At 40.2% G+C, this 22799-nt stretch overlaps 3 protein-coding genes across 3 annotated transcripts; 1 reads left to right on the top strand and 2 right to left on the bottom strand.

Moving 5' to 3' along the window:
- Positions 1 to 2654: 2654 nt before the first annotated feature.
- adgrf3a (adhesion G protein-coupled receptor F3a) lies at positions 2655 to 13378 on the top strand. Its single transcript, XM_047610436.1, has 18 exons — positions 2655 to 2837; positions 5672 to 5726; positions 5813 to 5825; positions 5923 to 6051; positions 6143 to 6301; positions 6387 to 6484; positions 6575 to 6633; positions 6748 to 6872; positions 7888 to 8103; positions 8836 to 9066; positions 9166 to 9294; positions 9837 to 9945; positions 10033 to 10108; positions 10349 to 10528; positions 10996 to 12327; positions 12408 to 12449; positions 12700 to 12735; positions 12823 to 13378. The coding sequence occupies exons 2-18, from the start codon at positions 5679 to 5681 to the stop codon at positions 12877 to 12879; spliced, it is 3039 nt and encodes a 1012-aa protein (XP_047466392.1). The 5' UTR covers positions 2655 to 2837; positions 5672 to 5678; the 3' UTR covers positions 12880 to 13378.
- LOC125023281 (ankyrin repeat domain-containing protein 66) lies at positions 12901 to 14978 on the bottom strand. The gene is made up of 3 exons (XM_047610437.1): positions 14834 to 14978; positions 13400 to 13628; positions 12901 to 13288 (listed from the first exon to the last, which is right to left on the bottom strand). The coding sequence occupies exons 1-3, from the start codon at positions 14970 to 14972 to the stop codon at positions 13162 to 13164; spliced, it is 495 nt and encodes a 164-aa protein (XP_047466393.1). The 5' UTR covers positions 14973 to 14978; the 3' UTR covers positions 12901 to 13161.
- Positions 14979 to 15882: 904 nt separating this feature from the next.
- Positions 15883 to 22716, bottom strand: LOC125024162 (tudor domain-containing 6). The gene is made up of 4 exons (XM_047611874.1): positions 22688 to 22716; positions 16295 to 21312; positions 16129 to 16201; positions 15883 to 15996 (listed from the first exon to the last, which is right to left on the bottom strand). Exons 2-4 carry the CDS (start codon positions 21288 to 21290, stop codon positions 15981 to 15983), a joined length of 5085 nt encoding a protein of 1694 aa, XP_047467830.1. The 5' UTR covers positions 21291 to 21312; positions 22688 to 22716; the 3' UTR covers positions 15883 to 15980.
- Between the last annotated feature and the right edge of the window lie 83 nt (positions 22717 to 22799).

The raw sequence follows: 22799 nt of genomic DNA, 5'->3' as shown, positions 1-22799 counted from the left end.
GTTTTGTTTTGTTGTCTTATTTTCATTTAATGTGTAATTTTTCAAGGATAGTTTTGCACTTTGTGTTTTAATTTTAAACTACTTCACATTTCTGCTTCATTTTAGAGGACAGTATTGCCATTTACTACATTAATTTGTCAGATCTAGCTCTTGGTATTGAAGCATTTTTCAGTAAATAAATAACCCAGCAGTATATAAATAGGTGCAATTAGCTCCACTGCTTCACTGAAGTGCTTTAAAACCTTAAGAGCTTGTTTTGTGTCTGACGTCAGTACTTTTACACTTGCGCTGATAATACCCAAAATACTTTTAGGTACAATTTTACTCTATTACTGTATATTGCTGCTTCGTCTACTGCAGTCAAACATCTGAATCGTGACTCTCTCATGACAATGCGTGTTAATATAATTTATGAATCATAATATTTCTGCATCCACCTGTTTGGATTAAGACCTCTTTGTTGTGCGCAAAAAGAAATGCTTTGCATATGTACTTTGACTGTTTGACGTTTGAATTTCCTGTTAGCACCTGCAGCTGGTGAACAGGACATTTTTGTTTCGTGACGTGACAGAAGTAAAATATATTTTTTTTTCAAACGCAAACTCTAAATCCTAATAATATCGACGATTGTTAAATATTTTATTCATAATTTGTTCTCATGAAGTGTTTTTTTGTTTGTTTGTTTGTTTAACACAGAACAGAAATAATTAGAACTTTTTATTACAATATTCATATATATATTCATTATACCTTGTGCTGTTTTTCATGTGTTTTGAGATGTCCCTAAAGCATGTTTGTGTGTGTGTGTGTGTGTCTGTAACAGGCTGCATGTTGGATGACTAAGTAACATCCACACAAATCCAAAAGTTTCTCAGCAGAACATTGGATTGTCACAAGATGGACAATGTTATTTACTTCTGGCAGCGGTTTTAATGATGTGGCTGATCGCTGTATAACGTAAGGTAAGGTAAGGTCACCTTTATTAGCGTGTCTATGACTGTGTGAACTTTTACCCACTATAATATAATACTCCACGTGCTCAGTATAATTTGACGGCTTGTTTCTAGTCAAATTACACTTGGAACAAATGATAACGTTGTTGCGAGCTCAGACTTTTGTACGCCATAATTATCCCTCTGCTCATGTGTTTGTCATAAAAGCTAGGTTTGTGTATTCAGGTGTGTAGCGTCATATACTGCACCTGCAGGCTTGTGAATGAGTAGTTGCGGGGGTGCACAAAATCTTTGGTTGATTAGACATTTTTGATATATATATATATAGTTTTCTCCCACAAATTTTAATTTCTTTCTGGACACATTAATGTGAATTCACCATATTTTAGTAAAGGGATTAATAGAGGCAGAAGATGATCTCTCATTCAGTGATGCAAGAGCTGTCTCAACAGTCACCTGTACACAGTAAGCCCCGCCCCTATCACTGCCTGGAACTGTCAATTATTTAGTTTTGCTTAAATAAATTAGCTATGTTTTGCTGTGTTATGTTACACAGGTATGTTAGGTCATTTATTCTTTTTGGTGGATTCGTTAGCATGCTTAGGATCATTATCTTGTCAGCTTCTGGTCCAACTTTATCCAACATTGTCTTCAGGCAAACTTTGATATGAAAAAAAGGTAAAACAACTTCTCCCTGAAAAGCAGTCGTTGGTATGCGCCAAACAAACCTACCATTGGTGCAGCCAAAGAATCTTGTCAATGACCCATCTGTTCAGAGTATATTATGACAAAATACAACATACTCTGTGCCTGCTCTTATCTTCTATAGCTTTGAGAAGTTATGAGAAGAAGTGGTGGGACATGCAACTACACTTAAACCAATACTTATGTCCTCAGACTACCTAGTTTCAGCTGCACCTGGCCTCTTCACCCTTGGTTTCTGACCACTGATCTTCTCCCTCCTTGACTGGCTGCACTCTTGTTCTGCCTCCGTGCTAGTATCTGCCTCTACATCAGGGATGCTGATATCCTGCGAACTATGGGTTAGTTCCTGCCATTGGACTTCAACCGACTGATATCATACACTTCTTAAAAAGTAGCTATCAATGCAGTATCCCTGTGTTCCCAAGCACTTTTTCCTCCCTTGATGGATTCTGACGCCCTTTACTGTTGTTACTTTCCGCCAGCCACACACACAAACCTGCTGCTTCTTTCCATCTTCACCTCAACCACTAGTTTCCGCTAACAAGTTTTACCTACTCGTTTTCACGTCCACTCCAGAGTCCAAAACTGTGTTGGTCAATGGGGATTCATCTTCGGCCCCTGCTCCCGCCGACTCTAGGGGTATTTTATCATTGTCCAGATCTGTAGCTACATAGGGTGTGAAATATATCAACAAAAATGTGCCTAAGATGGATAGAATTTCTATAACTGACTCCACTTTAGTGGTCATGATGTTATGGCCAATCAATGTATATTAAAAGTATTATTTTGTAAGCTAGAGTGATTACATACAGGGTTATTCATTTAGGTTGAACCTCTGGGTTGTTGGTTCTTGATGTGTTTTCCATTTCATATGTGGATTTACGTCACGATACACCTGTATCCCCACCCAAATCATTTTGCTATACAAACAGGCATGCATGCACATTTGAAAGTAAAATTAGTACAACATAACAGCCTTTGTGCTTTTGCATGTCGCGCTGTCAGTTAACCCTGAAATACAGTTGTAAAAAGAAGCCTGACTTCAGTCCGGGAATTTTGTATTTCCTTATGAGCTGCTGCAGCCACAGTTCCGTCAGGGTGTCACTGGCCTTTGTGGGAACAGACGAGTCCTTCTGATTACTGCTGTGATGCTTCTCTGATCTGTGTTAACGGAAAAAGGTAAGCTGATCTTTCTGTGTTTCGCTGTTTTCCATAGAAAGAGATGTCAATCTAATTCTGATTGTCTCATCATTTTTATTTTGTGAATTTCATGTTAGTTGATGAGTTGAACGTATCAATAAACAACCAAACGAACAATCCATGCAACTCAGCTTTGAAGAAATCAATCAATCAGAAGCTGATTTCCTGATGTTAAATTCGAGTTAAACTCAAAACAAAAGAGATGGCAGCACTTTAAGTTCCTTGTTTGGCATTTTCAGACAGCTTTTATAACATAATTTATTGTAGTTTTAAGTGGTTAAACATGTTCATTCATGTCATTCTTACCAGCATGCCGACAGTAAGTACATTCAGAACACAGTTAAGAATAATTTATTACAAGCACAGCAAATTATGAGGCGGTTAGTACAACTTTATTTCTTTATCAGGTCCTTAACTCATTATTATTGGGCTATTGTTTACTCTCTTAGTGTCTGTTGGATTTTTACCCAGGCTTGATGATGGGGACTCATATCTCCCAGGTGTCTAGTGTGCATAGAGACCAGGGTTGCTCATTTTAGTGGTACAGATGCAGAGATGTTAAGGTTGGAGATGTTCTTTAAAAAAAATAAATAAGAAGAAGAGGCATGAGGGGACAAACACTCTGGACATTTAATACCGAACCACATAAGTACAATCTGTGGAAGATGGTTAGAACAATCCCAAAGTAGGAATGAAGTTAAATTCAATATCTGGTGATCTTTGTTAGTCATATAATATTGTTTTTTGTTTTTGTTTTTGTTTTGTTTTTTCCCCTTATGCACTTGTAGAGACACAGCAAAAGAAATTCTGACCAAACAAACTGTATGTGACTGTGTGTAAAGTAAAAGTTTGGCATTTTAACCATATAAAATACGCATATGACGTCACAGTCAGCGAAGTCTCCATGGTTACGGACACCGAGTTTATAGATATATCCGACTCCCAAAGAAAAAAAAAGTAAATTGACCGCTGCATTAGAAGGTACAGAAACCTGGTGTTGCGGTTCACATTTGGTGTGAGGTAATATTAATTTATGCTGTATTTTTTGATGAAGTCATACCGTAAATTACTTCTTAACTTGCGCTCTGGAGGGCTGTCAGATGGCGTAGTTACGGCCGACAGTAACTATTTCAGTTCCAACAGTAAAACAATAAACGTAATATTTGCAATCACGCCTCGTCAATGTCAGAGTCACTTTTATTTAAATAGCACATTTAAAAAGCCAACGATAACCAAAGTGCTTAACGGGATAATCAAAAAAAAACAGTAAAAAAAACCAAACAATTAAAGTAATAAAAGACAGTAAAAACAGACCATCTGGTCAGCTGACCTAAGGGCTCTAAAAAACAAATAAAATAATCTTAAAACCGATCCTTTATCTAACCGGGAGAGGAAAGCACTGATGTTACGTGTTCTAGCTTTTAGCGTCCGGTCAGATGCTACAGTGTTGTATTGCTAACGTTACTTCTCACTGAAGCTCTTAGAGTTAGCATCTTTTATTTAGCTACATTTATCAGAACTGAAATGATCTAAAACTAACCTCAATTTTTTTGATTTGATCTCTCGCTGTATTTACTGCTACATTTCACCATGTTTTTGCCACTCAGGTGGGCGTGGCCCCAGGTGGCAGTGACGTCACTGCATACCCTCCATACGTGCATAAATAAAATAAATAAATAAATATAAGTAAGAATTACAAAGCAGAAACAAGAGAATTTTCTAAAAGTATAAGTAATAAAAGATAAAAGAAACAAAATGTTTGGGATTAAAGTGAATGCGTATCACTCTCCAATACCTATAATGTTCAGTTTTGTTCAATTTAACACTTTCAGCACTAGTATATGTTTCAGCTTTGAGATCACAGATGGTTGTGGTTTTGTTCTGGACTATGTTAGGGCCAACCGGGCTTGTCGTCAAAGGATGTAAATCAATGGGTTTATGAAAAATGTTTGAGTCAGAAAAATGTTGCTCCAATAATGTGACATCTTCTGATCGCTCCAGAACTAAATATGATGTAGCCTAGTGCTGCTGCTGGATGCCCACAGCATCACATGGAGGCTGTATATCTGTGTGCCCCTGGTATTCCAGAATATATTTGATTAGCTCATCCTGCCGTGATAGCAATTTTTGTTTTCCTCAATAACGTGTTGTTTAAATGATGGCTGTCCAGTCAGTTGTACTATATTTGAAGCAAGGTTTATTCTTCCCCGGGGAGAGCAGCTCCGTCTCTCCTCTCCGTATTCACATTCTTTTATAGCAGTGCATTAGCATCTTAAAATAACGATTATACGGAACACGTGACCGCGTCCTTTCCCTGAACTTTCCACCTCGCAGGAGGTGAGAAGTTGAAGAGGAAGTGCAAGCGAAGTCAAAAGAGACAACTTAACACATCTGCATGTAGAAAATGCAACGTAACAACACACTTACTATGAACTTTCAGTGAACTTCTGCTGAGCTTATTTTAACTTGTTATGAACTCATGTAGGCTGAAAAGTCACTTAAGCAAATACAGACAGCGTATATGAGAGAATTCAGAATCAAAATGTAATTTTACATCACAATGCCAAGCAGATTGGCCCGGCAGATCTTTGCCCAAGAGAGCGATCCAAGACCAAGTTTTTGAAAAGGTTTTGAGTGCTCAGAAGAAGAACTGGCTTCCAGGCTATACCAGTTCCATTTTGTAATAATAACTGTGTCTCCTTCATGCATGTAAATGAAAAGGACAAAAATAAAAAGAATCCATGCACCAGCTTTACACCAAAACCAATTGTACCATTGACTTACATCATTTTTTGATATGCTATTATTCACAGAAACGGGATGCGGACCCTCATATTTCTTTATATTCTGGGCCTAAACATCTGCCAGGTTTGTCGGTGACACATGATCGTACGTTAAATCTTCAAACTTACACCATTTAATTGCATTAAACATGTTGATTTTTTCCATTACAGGCTGCAGGGCAAGGTAAAATTATCTGCATGAATGTGGAAGTGGGCACTTGTTTAGGGGTTTCTGTGATATAGTGTCTTTGGATTGCATGTCTGTTTTGCATGTTTTTCAGACAACTCCACACAAGTGTATCGTGTCCAACTGAAAGCAGACCAGAGTTTAATTGAAAAAATAAACAAGATCTTGAAGCCTTTTGTGAAAAACACCAGCTTCTATGTCGACGACCTGGAAATTACAACACGTAAGCACATTTGTAATAGTCTGAATCCTACACGATCTGAATGATTGAGCCCTGAGTCAAACCTTTTTTTTTTCTTTCTCTTTCTAATAAGAATGTGAAAATCTCTCAAGCAAAACAAAACAGTGCAACTGCACTCATGACTACATGTGGAATGATAAGATTTGTGAGTCTAATGAGAATTGTTGTGGGAAACCTGAGTGCACCTTCCTGACAACCGGAGAAGTCTATCAGTGCGTTTCGAAAGACCTTGGTATGTTTTTACTGTCTTCGTACATGCATATACGTACAGTGCATTTGAGTTTGTGCACATCCCAATTACAGTATGTTTTCTTCAGTTAACATCAGAGGTTCTCTGACTTTGACATCGAACTATACAGATTGCCTGAGAGAGGGAAACAATCATAGGCTATGTCATGACAACTTATTAAAAAAGGTAAAAACAAGTGTTTATGAGTAAACATTCCACAGATTACCTTCAGGAACCATAAAAAATACCAATAACTTGTCCTTTGTTACCTTTTAGATGAAAACAGAGTTCAGCACTTTCAAAGGATTTGACACGTTAGAAATTACTAAATTCAGGTAATTTTTGTTCTTTGTGTTTTAATTTAAATTTCAGTAGTTTATTTTATTATGTTTTTCACTTGCATCAGGACATTGCTGACTTTTAAAAAAAAATAAAAATTCTCACCCTAGGACTGGAAGCATCATCGCAGATTTTGAAATGACCATTGTTTCCAGAATTGCGGCAAAAGATCTGATCAGCAAATCAGAACATCTCACCAGGCAACTAAATGCTTCACTTTCAATGGAGACTACAGGTAATTGTGTCTAATGGTAGTGGAAACCAAGTTTCACCCTGGATTGAATTATGGTTTGCCATCATTAAATCCACTCTTTAATCAAACTCAAGTCACATCTGTACAGAAATGTCTCAGTGAAGATTTGATAAATCACCATGAAATTTTGTACTGATTATTGTGGTGCACAAATATTTTTAAATCCAAAAACATGTAGCACCAGTAGCAGGCACTGAAATATTAACATTGTCGTGCTCGGGCTAGCATTTAGTTGTTGTTAGCATTTAGTTGTTCCGGCCTCACAGACTAGTTAACATGCTGGATCAAACTTTTATGAAACTGATTAAAGCTGTATTGAACAATATTTTCATATTAACAACAAGTCAGAGAAAGGCGTCGTTCTCAGTGCAAATCTTTTTTACCATACTGCAACTCTGCTATAGCTTTTCAGAACCTTTCAGCTTTCTTTTTTTTTTTTTTTTTTTTTTTTACATCAACCCAGTTTTGCAGCAGACAGATTTTTTTAAAAAAAATATTCAGTGAATTTACATTTGTTAATGTTCATCTAGATTTTAAATAGGGGATCAGAAGACACAGCGCAAAGCCTTCGCATGATATGATATAAATCAGGGGTCTTAAACGTTTTTCAGGCCAAGGACCCCCAAACTGATGGACAGATTAAGCAAGGACCCCCTACCTACTATATAAACTTGCTATTTATAAATATACATTATTATTAATAGGTCACGGACTCCCTGTTGAAGACCTGTGATATAAAGTATAAAGTGCAACCCTAGATAAATATAGTCACTTGAAGACTTGTGTGATATGGTTGAAGGCTAGAAAAGGCTTTCACTAACATTTCCACATAAATAGTAGTTTTGGTTTTATATGATAGGACCACGTATGTGTAAATGTCTTTCCAACAAGTTCATGATTACTCAGAAGTGCCCGTAAAATCACCAGGTCACAGGTTTCCTAAGATGTATTTCCACACGTTGTGCCTCCTAGATGTAACTTATCTGTATCTTCACAGGTGTTGTCACTTTAGACATGCCAACCAACCCTGTGTGTTACAACCACACCACCAATCTAACGTGCAGATCAGCCGAGGACCTGGGAAGCACCCCGAGCCTGACGCTGACAAGAGCAACTCAACAATTTGTCATAACTAATGGCACTATATCAACCATAAATCTGGGACGTCTGGTGTCTACAATCCAACTCAAAAGTGCATCTGAACTCTGGGCAGGTATATTCCTTTCACCAGCTACACCGATAAGGAAAAACATTATGACTGCCTTCCTACTATTGTGTAGGTCTCCCTTGTGCCTCCATAACAGTTGTGACTCATGCAGACAATGGACACAGGCCTTCTGAGGGTGTCCTCTTTGGACCATCCCACAGATACCTGATCAGTTTGTGTGTGTGTCATTGTTATGGGGTGGGTGGTACATCCCTAAGTAACTTCCATGCGGATGTCAGGACCAAACCGTTTCTAGAAGAACACTCTATTATCACAGGATGGTCAATATTTTTAAAGTCTTCTGCACATTTATGTAGCTATTGTATTTAAGTGCAACTTGTTGAACTTGGATTTTTCAATGCTATGTTATATTGAACTCCATCACCCTTAGGAGGACTGGACTGCATTTAACCGGCTGAATTCTTTCCACCATTAGTCAACAGCACCTGTTTCCTTTTGCATCCAGTGCTTTTTATTTGACTGTATTCATGAATTTTACTTTATTTATTAATGTTGCTGGTTGGTGCAAGGGTTCCTATTTAACTGTTGTGTTGTGTCGAAATGCTGTTTGTTTTTTGTTTTTTTCAAAAGGACAGATAAAAGACTGTCTCTACTTTGTGTCTACTCTATTAACAGCAACCAGAATAACACAATCAGAATACTCTCAGAGATTCTGTAATGTCATAAATGTCCTACACATTGTGGTTTCAATCTTCATTCCCATCTGTTTTCCCTCAGGACAATACAAATGTGCATACACTCAAAACTCTGGCTTCATCTCCATATATCACAAAGCCACCGCTGAAATGGATGTAGCCCTTCTGCCAGACATTAGAACCTTCACAGAGCCATCATTTCCACGCTGCAAAACTAATAAAGAGATTATGGAAATATCAGCCTCCTGTGAAGTAGACAAAAGCAGTGAAAATTACACTGTCAGATGGGACGTCCCCCGTCAGACATCAGAAAGTGAGTACAATTCCTTGTTTGTTTTTTGTATCCATTGCTTAAAATGAATTCTTGTGCAAGCTTATAAAAATGCACAAAATGCATGTGTGGTTGTTGCAGAAGCAGGAACTTATACCACTAAGGTGATCATTGAATGTAAAAATGAAGTCCCGGAAGCCCCGTCTTGCATATTTACCAACAGGTGCAATCAAAACAGAAGAGCCACGGTTCAAATCAATATCATAAAAGGTATGGTTTAGTGTCTTTTAACAATACTGTCTGGAAATATAAAACCAAATTTCAACCCATATTTAGTATATTAGAGCGCACCAATTGTCATGGTGAATTGCTCAAAAATAACACTTAGTTCTTACAATCATCTTAACACATTTTGCCCACTTTAGAGTAAATCCCACAAAAAAGTGAATATATGGTAAAATAATACTTTGCATTTCTCATTTGCTGATAACTTAAGATGCAAAGGAAGGCGTCCTTTGATTTGTGCAAATAGACACTAAACATCCATTTTATATAACCGCACTGACTCCCATTAGTTATACACTCACATATAAGAACAACATAATAGGATTGTGACACTGAAACATAATGGAAGCTGCTGCTACTTCTTAAGAAAGTGTGTGAGTTTGTGTTTTTATCAGTGTTTTGTTGGATGGAGTGATTTGAGGAAAGTTTGTTTTTTGATATATTAATTTTTTTATCTTCTTCTCACTTCTTCTTGGCTTTCATTATAATGCTCTAACTCAAATTTTCCTTCTTTTTAAACAAAACAGGAGATGACAAATTTTGTAAAGCTGAAGGTGAATGGGAAGACACCAAAGCTAATTTCACTGCACAACTAAAATGCCAGAACTCTGCGGGAATAAAACAAAGGAAATGCACGTAAGACTGCACCCGAGTAATGACAAACTGTTACCACAGGAAAGTTTTCTTTTTATGATTTCATTTTCTGCTGATCAATTGTTTCAGATCGGACGGAGAGTGGTTAGCGGAAGAGTCACCGTGCGTGAATTCAGCACTGAAGAGTGTGTTGGAAAGTGCACTAGTAAGCCTAACTTTCATAAGTGAAGTTAGGAAAATAACTGAGCCTTAACTTACTCAAATTAGTAGAATATTAGCAACAAATTAAAACAGCCTGCTGTTCAAAAGCTGCAGTTCTCCGTGAGCTACTTTTATAGAAATAATATTCTTATTTGTAAGCATCAACTTAAAAAGTGTTTTGCCAAATCAGCCGAGGATGCTCGTACAATTAATCACCACTAAGAAGTCTGTACTGTTGTTGCAGATTGCCGACATTGGACTTGGCGAACTGGATACAAACGCAGCAGACATATTTGACCGCCTTCAGAATGTCACTGCTCAGACTGATGTTATCAACTCTGTTGCCAATATGAACGCATCAATTGCCGTGTTGCAGACCTTGAGCCTAAAGCTGCAGGCTCTAAATAATGAGATTTCAGCTAACGTAAGTATCAAAGCTCTTTACTGGATACTATCAAATAACATACAGGCGAAAGGTAATGCATTTTATTGAAAGTTGTGAACCTTAATATATTGATACAATATAGTATGAGTATTCCATAAATTTAGCTTTTTACTGTGAAGAAGCAATAGGAAAGGTTTAGTTTTCACTGCCCAAGCAAAAACTATTTTGGAAACAGGTAATGGAACAACAGACTCCAGTCAGTCTCTCAACTATTTTGCATGAAATAATTTCCTGGTTCATCATGGCTTGATGGAAAAAGCCAGATTATTCAACTTTTGACAATCTGAGAAGTGTTTCGTCAGTTTTGTACTAGATCAAATTGACGCAGATGCGTTGGTCCGCCTACCAGTAGTAGGTGTATAATAATACTTTGTGTAACTATTTGTTTTTAAGTCTTTGATTTATGTTGTATTTAAACTAACTGCGTTTCTTCTTCTTCTTTTCAGAATTTCCTGAACTCTTCCAGCCATCTGTTGGATAGGACTCTTGCAAATACCTGGACACCAGAAACTTCTGAAAACATTACATTGGCCGAGAAATATCTGACCTCAGTCGAGCAATTGATTTCGATATCAAACATAACGCGAAACACTACAAAATCAAATGTCGACGTACATTTGTGTGATACCAATAACAGGATACACTGTAATAACACTGTGTTCAATGTTAGCGTCAGTCTCACAGGTGCAAGCAATGCAATAACAACTGGATTCAAAGAACTGGACAAGTACTTGCCCAACAGCAGAGTGAATGAAACTGGTGACCCCAACAGTATTGTTGTGTCAACAATCGCCAATAAGAGCTCTGACATTGAAATTACAATTGACTTCCAATTGTTCACACCAAGGCCTCGCAACGTAAAGATGTATTGTGTTTCATGGGACAACAACACCAGACAGTGGTCAGACGTGGGATGCAGGTGGGCGGGTAGCTCGGTAGCAGCTGGTAGTCGCTGCATTTGTACTCATTTGTCGTCATTTACCATTCTGATGTCAAAAGAGCCCTTGGAGATCCCTTTTCTGAACGAAATCACCATTGCTGTAATGTCTATATCAGTCATATCTCTCGTTATCAGCCTTACTATTGAATTGATTGTCTGGAGTGATGTAGTCAAGACAAATACTTTGTATTTACGGCACACTGCCCATGTGAACATTTCTATATGTTTGTTAGTTGCGGACTGCTGCTTTTTGGCAATAACTGATCCAGAGAGCACTGCAGACCTCTGGTGTAAAACCTCTGTGGTGCTGAGGCATTTCTGTTACCTGGCCATGTTCTTTTGGATGTTGTGTCTAAGCATGATACTCCTTCATCAAGCAGTTTTCCTGTTCCATAGAGTGAGCAAGACATACTACCTGAGGTTCTCATTAGTCCTTGGCTATGCCTGTCCCTTTCTTATCGTCTTTGTCACGATTTTTGTCAGCGATGGCGGTGTTGAAGGCTCGTACTACTCCAAAGAAACCTGTTGGCTTCTTTATAAAGGATTTATGAAGGGGTCCATCTTTTCATTTATCTTACCAATTTTTATAATCGTTTTTGTCAACATATTCTCCATGGCAGTGGTAATCATGAAGCTTTTGCAACACCATCAGAGTACAGAGGCGTCCCAAGATAAGGAAAAAACAACTGCCAAAACTGTCATCCGATCGGTCATTCTTCTGTCCCCCATCTTCGGTGTGACATGGATGTTTGGATTTGCTATATTTCTTTTTGACCTCGCAGATGGACCTGTAGCTTTAGCAATGTATTACCTCTTCACGGTGACGAACGGACTCCAGGTAGGATCACTATGATCTAATCTTATCAAACTAAACATCAAGTATTTCTTGCTTAGTAAAATTCTGTCTTTCATTTCCAGGGTTTTTTCATTTTGTTGACCACGTGCGTGGGGGACAAAATGGTAAGATGGTTTAACTTCTTCTTTCTGATCATGTGAGTGTCTTACTTTGCTGGTTGTCGAGCAGAAAACATTGTGGATAGCTAAAGCATCAAGAAAGTTTCAAGGCTATTGTACCATCGCAGAATAATCTTGATCCAAAAATCTCCGTATTTCACCAAATCCAATATGACAGTTGAACCGTTTTCAACGACCGTTGGGGTTAATGTGATAAAACCGCATATTTACAAGTGTTTTCATCCAATCCTGACAGACCCGCGACACACTGATGAAGCGCTTTAGGAAATATGTAAGTGCAATACAAGCAGATCTACAGGACTCATGTGTAAAAGGTCACTGTGACTCACTTTACAAATCTGTTGACTGTCATCTCCAGGGTCAACAATCCATGAGTGAGAGCACCTTAAAGGGAGACTCAACGCTGAAGAAATGACATGGTTTAATAACCTTCTCCTGGCTTTGATTATGTTATTGTTTTAATTCACCAGTGACTTCATTATACATATACTGTACATATATACAATATAATTACATACTCATGTACTCCGCTTGCAGCTTTAAAACGAACTACATGTGTACACTAATAGTAAATATATCTGTAAACAATGTTATATTTTAGATTATGTTATTGTTTTACTTTTACAGTTAAATACCACAGAAACAGAACATAAGGTTAATTAACTCTACATACTGTTGTGTAATGATGTTTTAGAACCTATGTGTGAATGTTACTTTTCTGTTCATTTTCTTTGTTCTGTGCTTCCCACTCCTCATCTGTGTCATCCAATGAAATCCCTTTCTGGGCTGCTACCTTGCGGTAGGCCTGGCACTCAATCTCTGCCCTGCAACACAGGAACACAGGAGAATTTACTTATCACCTATAAATGTGTGTGTGTGTGTGTATTAAAACAATAAAGATTTAAAAAAGAAAAGAAAAGAGCTTTGCAGCCTACTTTTTCAGGAATCTAACGCAGTCTCTGTGTCCGTATATTTCCGCTACGCGCACTGGTTTGTCTCCACAGCAGTCCTCCTTGTCCACAGGCGCATGGAGGGAGTGCAGCAGACGCAACACGGACAGCTGACCAGACTCTGCGGCGAAGTGCGCCGGAGTCCATCCATGCTCGGTCCTCAGACACGGCCTCGCTCCGTGCTCCACGAGGATCCGGACCGTTTCTGTGTGACCTGTGCCAAAGCTCTCACAGTGTGATCTGCGACATTCAAGAACTTCTTGCAGGAAGAAGGAAGCAGTAAGAAGTGTGCTATACAGGTGCAAACCATTACACAAATATAGTAAGAGGATTTAACTGAGTGAAGATCATATTGGGCTTAATCAACGTCATTAATCAAGGTGCAACAATTTCCTGTTATACACAACTGTAAATGGACTTAGTATGTTGACTCAAGAATTGTATTTAAGCACAAATTTCTACTCCCTAACTGATCACTCTTTTACAGCTCAGATGGGAATATCGCACCTTTCTTTCGTTATTACTTTTTCGTTATCACCTCACAATTGTTTTGCACACAAAACACATAAAGATGAAATAGGTTGTAGTGTTATGAATCGAACCAACGTTTTTCAGGCCAATGACTTCCAAACTGATTCAAATAATACACAGGTTCAACTATTCATTTTTTTAAAATTACTTTTCTATTTATTGTTGTGACAGAGCAATCCATTTTGGCCTCAGTAGTTGACTGATGGGAGCGAGTTGCACGGTTAGCTTCTCTTCTGCTAATACTGCAGCATGTCTCTGGGATATATATATATATATATATATATATAATCAAGCAAAGATTTTGCGACTCCCTGCAGTACCTCCGCGGACCCTCTAGGGGTCCCGGACCCGCTGTTGGAGACCTTAGAATTAAACTAGTCAACTGAAGTGCAGCAGAAACAACTGATTATTTGATTTTGCTTCATCTATAATTAACGTAATCAGTATTCACCTTAACAGAATGATTAAAAATGAGCCAAATGACAGCTGACAACAAGCAGAAGAATCTTGCGTGTATATAACTGCATGAGTAATAATAAGCAAGAGTGATTCTGGGTCATTTTTTTTCTGCGTTGGAAATGTTTTACTTTTATTTATTTTTCGGATTATGCATACTTTTACTGTAGTACTTCGACTTAAGCAAAGGATTTCCTGTTGGCCACACAAAACAAGAGCATTTGCTGATAGTATTATACTGTATGACTACTGAATCCATGGTATCAGTGTTGGACTGGTGATGGAGAGGGCAAAACTGGTACTGGCAGACAATGTAGAGCTTTTTGTGCACCCCTTCCTGTGACTGCCGGATGTAACTCGAAACTGAAGAAATGCAAAACCTGCAGGTGTCCCAGGGGACAAGTAGCGCGGTGAACTTATTTAACCGACTACCTTTAGCTGCAGCCCAGTGAAGAGGCGTCTTGTGGCTCCAGTCCACGTCTCTCTGGTTGGGATTGCATTGCTGTTGCCTCAGAATCTCCTCGACTTGGTCATGGTCGCCTGCAGCTGCGGCTTGGTGCAACTCGGTCATTTCGTGACGAGCGTTGCCTAGTGACAGTTGATCAACACAACGTGGAGACAAGTGCTGGGGTGGGCCTGTGCAACGGCGATGCTGCCACCCGCTGGTAGCTGCAGGAACAGCAGGCCAGGGTGTGAAAAGTTGGAGAGTGCAAGCACAGGAAAGGCAACACTGAGCAATGACGTTCTTAATTTGCGGCTTCATACAACTAAATAACTAAACCAAACTAAAAGCTCGCTTTAAGCATAGGGAAATGGGTAAAATAAGCGAGTAAGAGCAGAAGATGCAACTGTCAAATGTGCAAAATTGTTGCCGCGATGTGCAGAAGAGGCAATGAGATGGTATGTTTTAAAAAGATCAAAACCCTCCTGTGGATAGAAATTGGAGTTTTATTCCGGTTTTCCTTGCCCTCACATTCCTGCAGCGTCTGCCAGACAGCAAGTGTGTGAGCAGTGTGCGCTGTGTGATGGGTGCGGACCTTGATGTTGTTGTTGTGTGGCTTCCTTGTGACCCAAGGGTTGTAAATCTCCTGTGGTGGCGGAAAGGCTGCTCCGTAGATGAACTGGGACGTTTTAATGACACACCGGAGAGCCTTCCTGTCCTGAATTGCGCAGCTCCCATACCACACTGTGATGGAGTTTATCAGGATGTTTTCCACCGTGCATGTATAAAAGTTGCTGGGAGGCTTGGAGGGTAATCTGAATTCCCTCAGCTAACCAGAAGTGAAAATAACAAGTGCAAAATCAACCTAATATTAGGGGAGAAGCTTAGACTACTGTATTAAGTAAACATTTTGCTATAACAGAATAAAAAAATGCAATACTATACAAATTGATATACACTGATAAGGCATAACGTTATGACCCACTTCCTAATATTGTGTTCTTTTGGTTGCAAAGACTCATTGAAAAGAATGCACACATTAACTTCACAAAAAGCTTATTTATTGACTTAGTATAAAATCCAAGGCAAACAACAACAACAAAAAAAATTAAGACCGATGCATCACAACAGGGTCATTTATCTGGGTTCAGACCTGAAAGAAACAAAGATTAAATCCCTTTATTAAAACACATTTTAATTAATTCTCCATCTCTAAGAACTGACTTAAACTGCAAAAGAAAATTAACTGGACAATTAATGGATTTAGAAAATGGGTGAGTCTTACCATTCATTTGCAGCCGTTGGATGATTTTCAATCTCAACACTCTTGTTTATGGTCCTGGTTTCATTCAGGTCCACTGAAGATGAAAGATTATACTGCAAAACTAAATCATCAGAGAGGAGTGTCTAAGTTTAAAAAAAAAAAAAAAAACTCACCACAGTCTACTAACCTGATTCGAAACTTTCTGCCAAGTCAGCATCCGTGTCCACTCCTTTCCAGTATTTCTCCATCAGTGAATTCACAAGGGTTCCTTCGCACTCTATTTCAACTGCATACCGTGGAACAGCGAGCTCCGGATGTTCTCCCGTGCTCAAGACCGTCACTTTGAGGGGTTTGTCAACCAGAAGATTGTAGAAGTCATCGTAAACGTCATCAGCCCAAGAGCCCTTGGACTCATCGAATCCACCCAAACAGCACAAGAAGGCCAGGGGAGCCTTCTTCTGCAGGCTCTGAGGAAGTGGCCTCACATTCTTGATGTCGACCTCAGACTCATTTCCATAGTCAATAAACACGACGCACACCTTACCATCACCTCTGCCTATTACTTGAGCTCGATACCATTGGTTGTCACTGGAAAACTGAACGAGGCATGGACTTCCAGGACCAAGAGACTCGAGGAACGTCACATCCTGCTGGGCCTGTCCTGCTTCCTGTGCAAGCTGTGACACCGTGCTCAGATCCTCGGTGTTGTTGATCTGACACCAGAAGAAATGTGGTTCCACAATACAAGAGGCATACACAGTCTCTGTCTTGTTTTGGGATATTGTTGGCTCTTTGTACACGCAAGAGCTGACATCATCTATGAGAACACAGGTGTGTGTCATATTGGATGCAGTGTCACCATCCCGGAGAATGGTTTCTGTTTGTGGGCCCTCTATTATGACACATTCTTCCATCACTGGTTTCCAGTATTTCTGCATTGCTGTATTAACAACCTCTCCTTCGCACTCAATTTCCACCGAATACTGAGGAACTGTAATCTCCGAATGGTCCCCCAGGCTCAACACTGTCGCTTTGAGGGGTTTATCAACCAGAAGATTGTAGAAGACATCATAAACCTCTTCATCCCAGGAGCCCTTGGACTCATCAAATCCATTTAGACGGCACAAAAAGGCCCGGGGAGCCTTCTCCTGCAGACTCTGAGGAAGTGGTCTCAGGTTTTCAATCTCAACTTTGGACTCGTTTCCGTAGTCGATAAACACGACACTGACTGCACCATCGAGACTGCTTATTACCTGAGCTCTGTACCACTGGTTGTCACTGGTAAACAGAGCGAGGCACGGACTGCCAGGACCAAGAGACTCCGGGAACGTCATATCCTGCTGGGCCTGTCCTGCCTCCTGAGCAAGCTTTGACACTGTGCTTAGATCCCCTGTGTCGGAGAACTGACACCAGAAGAAATTTGGTTCCACAATACAAGAGGCATACACAGTCTCTGTCATGTTTGTTAGAATTTCTGGCTCCCTGTAGTTGAAAGTATTGCCGTTTCCTTTAGATGCATCAAAGTGTTTTACATTTCCTTTGGTTTTAATGTCTTGAGGTAAAGTTTCAGTTTGCACCACATCATTCTCTGGTTGCCAGTATTTCTGCATCAGCCCATTAATGTCCACCTTATCACACTCAATGTTCACTTTATATTGAGGAACTGCAATCTCTAAATTGTTTTCCACATTGAAGACAGTCACTTCGAGTTGCTTATCCACCAAGAGATTGTAGAAGTCATCATAAACTTTGTCATCCCAGGATCCCTTGGACCCATCGAAGCCGTTCAGAGAGCACAAAAAGGCCTGAGGAGCAAACTCCAGCAGACTCTGAGGCAGTGATTTGACATTTTCAATGTCAACTTCAGACTCATTTCCATAGTCAATAAACAGAACATGGACATTTTTGTCCGATTTCTTTAAAACTTGAGCTCTGTACCACTGGTTGTCACTGGAAAAGAGAGCGAGGCATTGGCTGCCAGGTGCCAGTGTCTCGGGGATAACTGCGTCTGGTGCCCATCCTGCTTCCTGGGCAAGATCTGACACTGCATCCAGGTCTTTGGTGTTGGTGTACTGACACCAGAAGAAATGTGGCCCGACAATACAGGAAGCGTACACCTCTATAGTCTTGTTCTGAGAAATGTTTGCTCTCCTGTACATGCAAATGTTCACATTTCCCTCGAGGCAAGAAGGAAGGGGGTGCTGTGTCATTTTTGGATCACTGTGGCTACCTTGTATGAAAGCCTCCGCCACACTTTCTTTGTGTTCAAGAACATTCAAAGTGTTTTTTCTCCCTTCGTCTAAAATGTGGACATGACCAGTATCGGTTGTGGATTTTGAATTAATTTCTAGCTCATCTTTTGAGCATATTCCATTTTCGCTGTGGACTGAATTTAGTTCTCTCTCCTCATTTGTGAGCTCTTTTGATAAGCTGTCCTCATTTGGCACCATAGGCTCTTTGGAGTTCTTAGACAGCTGCCGGTCAGGCTGCTGAAGGGGACTAGTCATCTTGTGTCGTCCCATTTTTGCCATCCTCTCCCTGACTTTAACATTGACATTCAGGGATCCTTCAAAGAGTTCGACAATAAGCTTCCCCTTTTCAGACTTTTCTATAACAGAAATGCTAAAACTTTGGCCAATGGCATGATCTGCAAACCACTGGTTTACTTCCTGTGGTACTTCTGCAGGGACGCTGAACAATCCAAGTGGGATAGCCAGCACAGAAACAGACCTGACAGTACTTGCTTCAAGGGGAACGGGGCGAATATCGTTTTTATTCACTTCAAGGGTGTCCCCGTAGTCCACAAAGTGCACTTTAACTTTTGGGGACATTTCTACCACTTCACCTCTGTACCACTCATTATCAGTGTACCTAGCGAGGCAAATGCAGTGAAGTCCAAGCGGGTGATCAGAGTCCCGCGGCTGGCCAAGTAGTTGCGTAACATTTTCAGTCACTTTGTCAAACAGAGGAGAATTTCTGTGCAGTTGGCAGTAGAAGTGATTGACGGACTCCGAAGAGGTTACCCACACCTTTTCTTTTCCACCCACCTCAATATTATACGTGGAGTAATTATATGCATCTGGCAGGACCTGCGGAGGAATTCCCTCATGAGCTTCAGGCTGTGCACATTTCTCAGCCAGAAGCCTGCATACACTGTCGGACGCCGTTTCAATATCTACCTCATTGAGAAGAAGACCTTCTTCGTCAGATGTTACAGCTTTTACGACACATTTCAACCCACCGTCTGATGAGTGACCTACATCAACCAACTTCTGAAATTCTGTTAATGCAGAATCAGTGGGATTCTTCAGATTAAATAAGCAGCACTGAAAAGCCTGTGCGTTCAGCTGCAAGAAAGCCGGATCAATGGGGCGCACATCTTGCAGAGGGACCTTATGAACATGGCCATAGTCTATAAATCTCACGACCACAATAGAGGAGTGCTGACTTGAAATTATCTTTGCTCTGTACCACATATCATCGTCCGGATTGCGGGCGACACAGACGCTCTCAAAAAGTGGCTGACGCTGGGCAGATGCGTAGTGGGTTTGCAGGTCTTGCATAAGGCGTCCAAGAGAGTCACTGTTTTTCGTTGCTTGACACCAGAACTTCTGCAAACTTTCAATGCAAGACACTTTCACATCGACAACGCTTCCTACCGTAAACACATAGTCATCACAAGGACTTTGCACATCAGAGGAGGAACTTGTCGAAAAATCTCCGTTCAGATCCGGACTGTTGGAAGTGGTTACATAATCCGTCGTGCCATTGACTACGCCGTGTCCGTTGCTCGTCCAAGTTTTGTCTGGTAAACCTTCAACATTTACGTTGTTCTGTGGATCTATGCACTGTTCCTCTCCAGGTGAATAAAGAAACGGTGGAAGGGGTTCATTCTGGACGTTTAAATCTTGTTCAGGGGGTTTAATAAGGCCCATCTTCTCTACCAAACAACTGTTGACGCATGCAGCGTCAGCGCCATAAAGAGTGACAAAGTAGACGTTTTGAGTTATACCGTAGTGGTCAAACTTTGCCACCACTGTCTTGTCCAGAAGCTGTGATTTCAAATAATCAGTCTCCTCTTCAGTCCACTCTCTGCCACTTATTCCTTTAAGAGAACAGAAATATGTGACCACGGGCATCCTTAAGAATTTTCCAAGCAGCGGTTTGATGTGTCTAGCGGGAACCGATTCAGTTTTTCCTTCATCCACATGAAAGACTTCTACGACTCCATCGCCGTCCACAATGTTTTGCCTTAGCAGCGAGCGATGCCATCTGCCATTTGTGCCTTTAGCGGCGCAGGGATTCCCGCTGGTCGGCGGCTGTGCCTCTCCAAGATCTGAGCTCGCCTCGTAGTGTTGGTGCATCTGTTCGGACAATATCTTCACCGCTTTGGAAAAAATGAGGAGCTTGCAAATGATATTGAGTGGATCGGTTACTTCTGTCACCAGGACACTTTCAAAGGTATCAGCTGACAACTCTGGGTAATAATAGTGTTTTTGTTTGGCAAGTTGGCAGCTAGCATGCAAATTCTGCTCATCTGCTACGTGGAAGGACTCAGAAACCCCTCCTTTCGGAAGACGCAGACATTTCAGCACAAGATGTTTAAACTCATCCACTGGGATCTTCTTTACAACTCCTAATTTACACATATGCTTTGAAGCCATTGGTATGTCAAGGAGAATAATCCTATCTGACATCAGTACGTGCTGAACTAACCCCTTGAACTTCTTCCCAGGCAGGGACATGAGAAACGTTGTGGCTCTCTCAGGCCAGTTATTATCGAGGGAGAGGACATTTGCAAGAATGCAAGATTCAATTTCAGGAGGGAGGAGAAAACTGTCACTCTTACCCCACGCTAGCGCTTCACTTGTCGCAGTGTGGGGCTGTCCCTGGTCAATTAGAAAAACACTGTAAGTTTCATTTTCAATCGTGACAATTCGAGTTCTGTGCCAGGTGTCACTGATGCAAACCAGACAGAGGTCGCCTGGTTTTCCTTCTGATCCGTAAAAGGTTCTCTTGGGAATCTGAATTTCCTCTCTCATCTGCTCATAAATATGCTTCCTTCCATCATCCATGTTAACCCATAACTCAACCAGACCGCATGCGGGATTTAGGTTTACCCTTGTGATGAGAACAGGTACTTCTGATCCAGGTGTTGGAAGGCCAGGGATTGAACACATCATGAAGGTCAAAGCTCAAATATTCCTGCAAAGAAATTAAGAATTAGTTAAGCTGCATTCACACTACCAACTAACAACAAACACACCAGAGACTTGGCATTGTGTGACAAATACGACGCTCTACAAGTCAAAGTTGAGCAGGCTTCAGCTTTTCTTTTTTTACACTACAGTGATGGGGTAATCGACCAACCATATCAAGGTGTTTTTGAATGTCATGCCGTTGTAGAGGACAACATTTTAATACTTGAGAAGGTCAGAGTTGGCCTGTCAATAATTTAGCTGACAATAACTCTTGTATGAAGTTGGATAATTTCACTAGAGATCTACTAATCTATAGTGCTTTGAGTGCTGAGGTGCTAATAATCATCTGAAATAAAATGCCAATATTGATCTATTAGAATTTTGCAATTTAATATTATTTCTTGCAATGTATTTTTTTTTTTTTTTTTTTAAGTTTCCTTAGCCAACTTTTTCTGAGAGCTGAGCATTTGGTTTTTTTTGGGGGGAAGATAAACTCCAGGGGATCTTCCAAAGTTTAACAACTCAATCTTAAAAGGCATTTTTAAAGTCCTCAGACACTCTCCAGCACAGCCACATCGAAATAGTTTAGTTGAGACATGCAAGAAATGTGAGACGAGAAACTGGTTTAAAAAAAAAAAAAGATGTGCTCCAGGCAAAGTAAATGAGTTTCCCGAGAATTGTGTCAAAAAAAATTTGATGCTGCTGTAAAAATGTTGTCAAACCAGCTTCTGGGTTTTTCATATCTACCCCCAGTTTAGAAAAGGAGTTGCTTAGCTAAAAAACACAAATGCAAAATTCAAAGAGGAACAAAATTGGGCCTCTTTCCAGTTGACCAGTGACTTAATACTCAAGCAAATTCATTAAAACATGACTGCTTCCTACTCCTCTAGCACAGCTGTCACGCAGCGACTAAGGTTCAACAGCTTGGAGGCCTGAGGGTCTGTGAGCTCCGTGGTTTATCAGTTACAAACTGAAATACATCCCAGAGAGCACATGTCAAACACAGGAAGCACCTGTAACAAGTAGATAAACAGAGACTTGACAGATTATTTGCACATAAAATACTGCAAGCAAGGGCACTGGAGCGTGATCTGAATTTACAGACATTGCAAACTTATCTAATTTTGCATGTGGTGCCATCCACTGTCCCTCTGCTGAACATGCCAACATGATTTATTGTATGAACCAGAATTTATTTATTTTTTTCCATTGTGGTGCAAGACCTCTCAAACTTGATGAGAAGTCCCTGTGAAACCATGCAGTCTGGTCAATACACTTGCAAATATAACCTGGGGTTAATGATAAGGACCACGTTATTTTTGCACGTGTCAGGTGTGTTACAAGTCACTTAAAATACGGACATTTGTGCGTTTTCTCACCGCGTTTGTTGTGGTCAACGTGTCTCAAGGCCGTCTCTGGGATTTTAAGTTGCTTCAGTGTCCATTAAGGTGGGATCGGATACTCACGTGGCATTTTTAAAGGCGTTGCTTG

This window comes from Mugil cephalus, chromosome 17 (assembly GCF_022458985.1).
Source record: "Mugil cephalus isolate CIBA_MC_2020 chromosome 17, CIBA_Mcephalus_1.1, whole genome shotgun sequence".
Lineage (NCBI taxonomy): Eukaryota > Metazoa > Chordata > Actinopteri > Mugiliformes > Mugilidae > Mugil > Mugil cephalus.
Note: the sequence above shows the minus strand (reverse complement) of the source record. Positions and strands in the feature narration are given on the sequence as shown.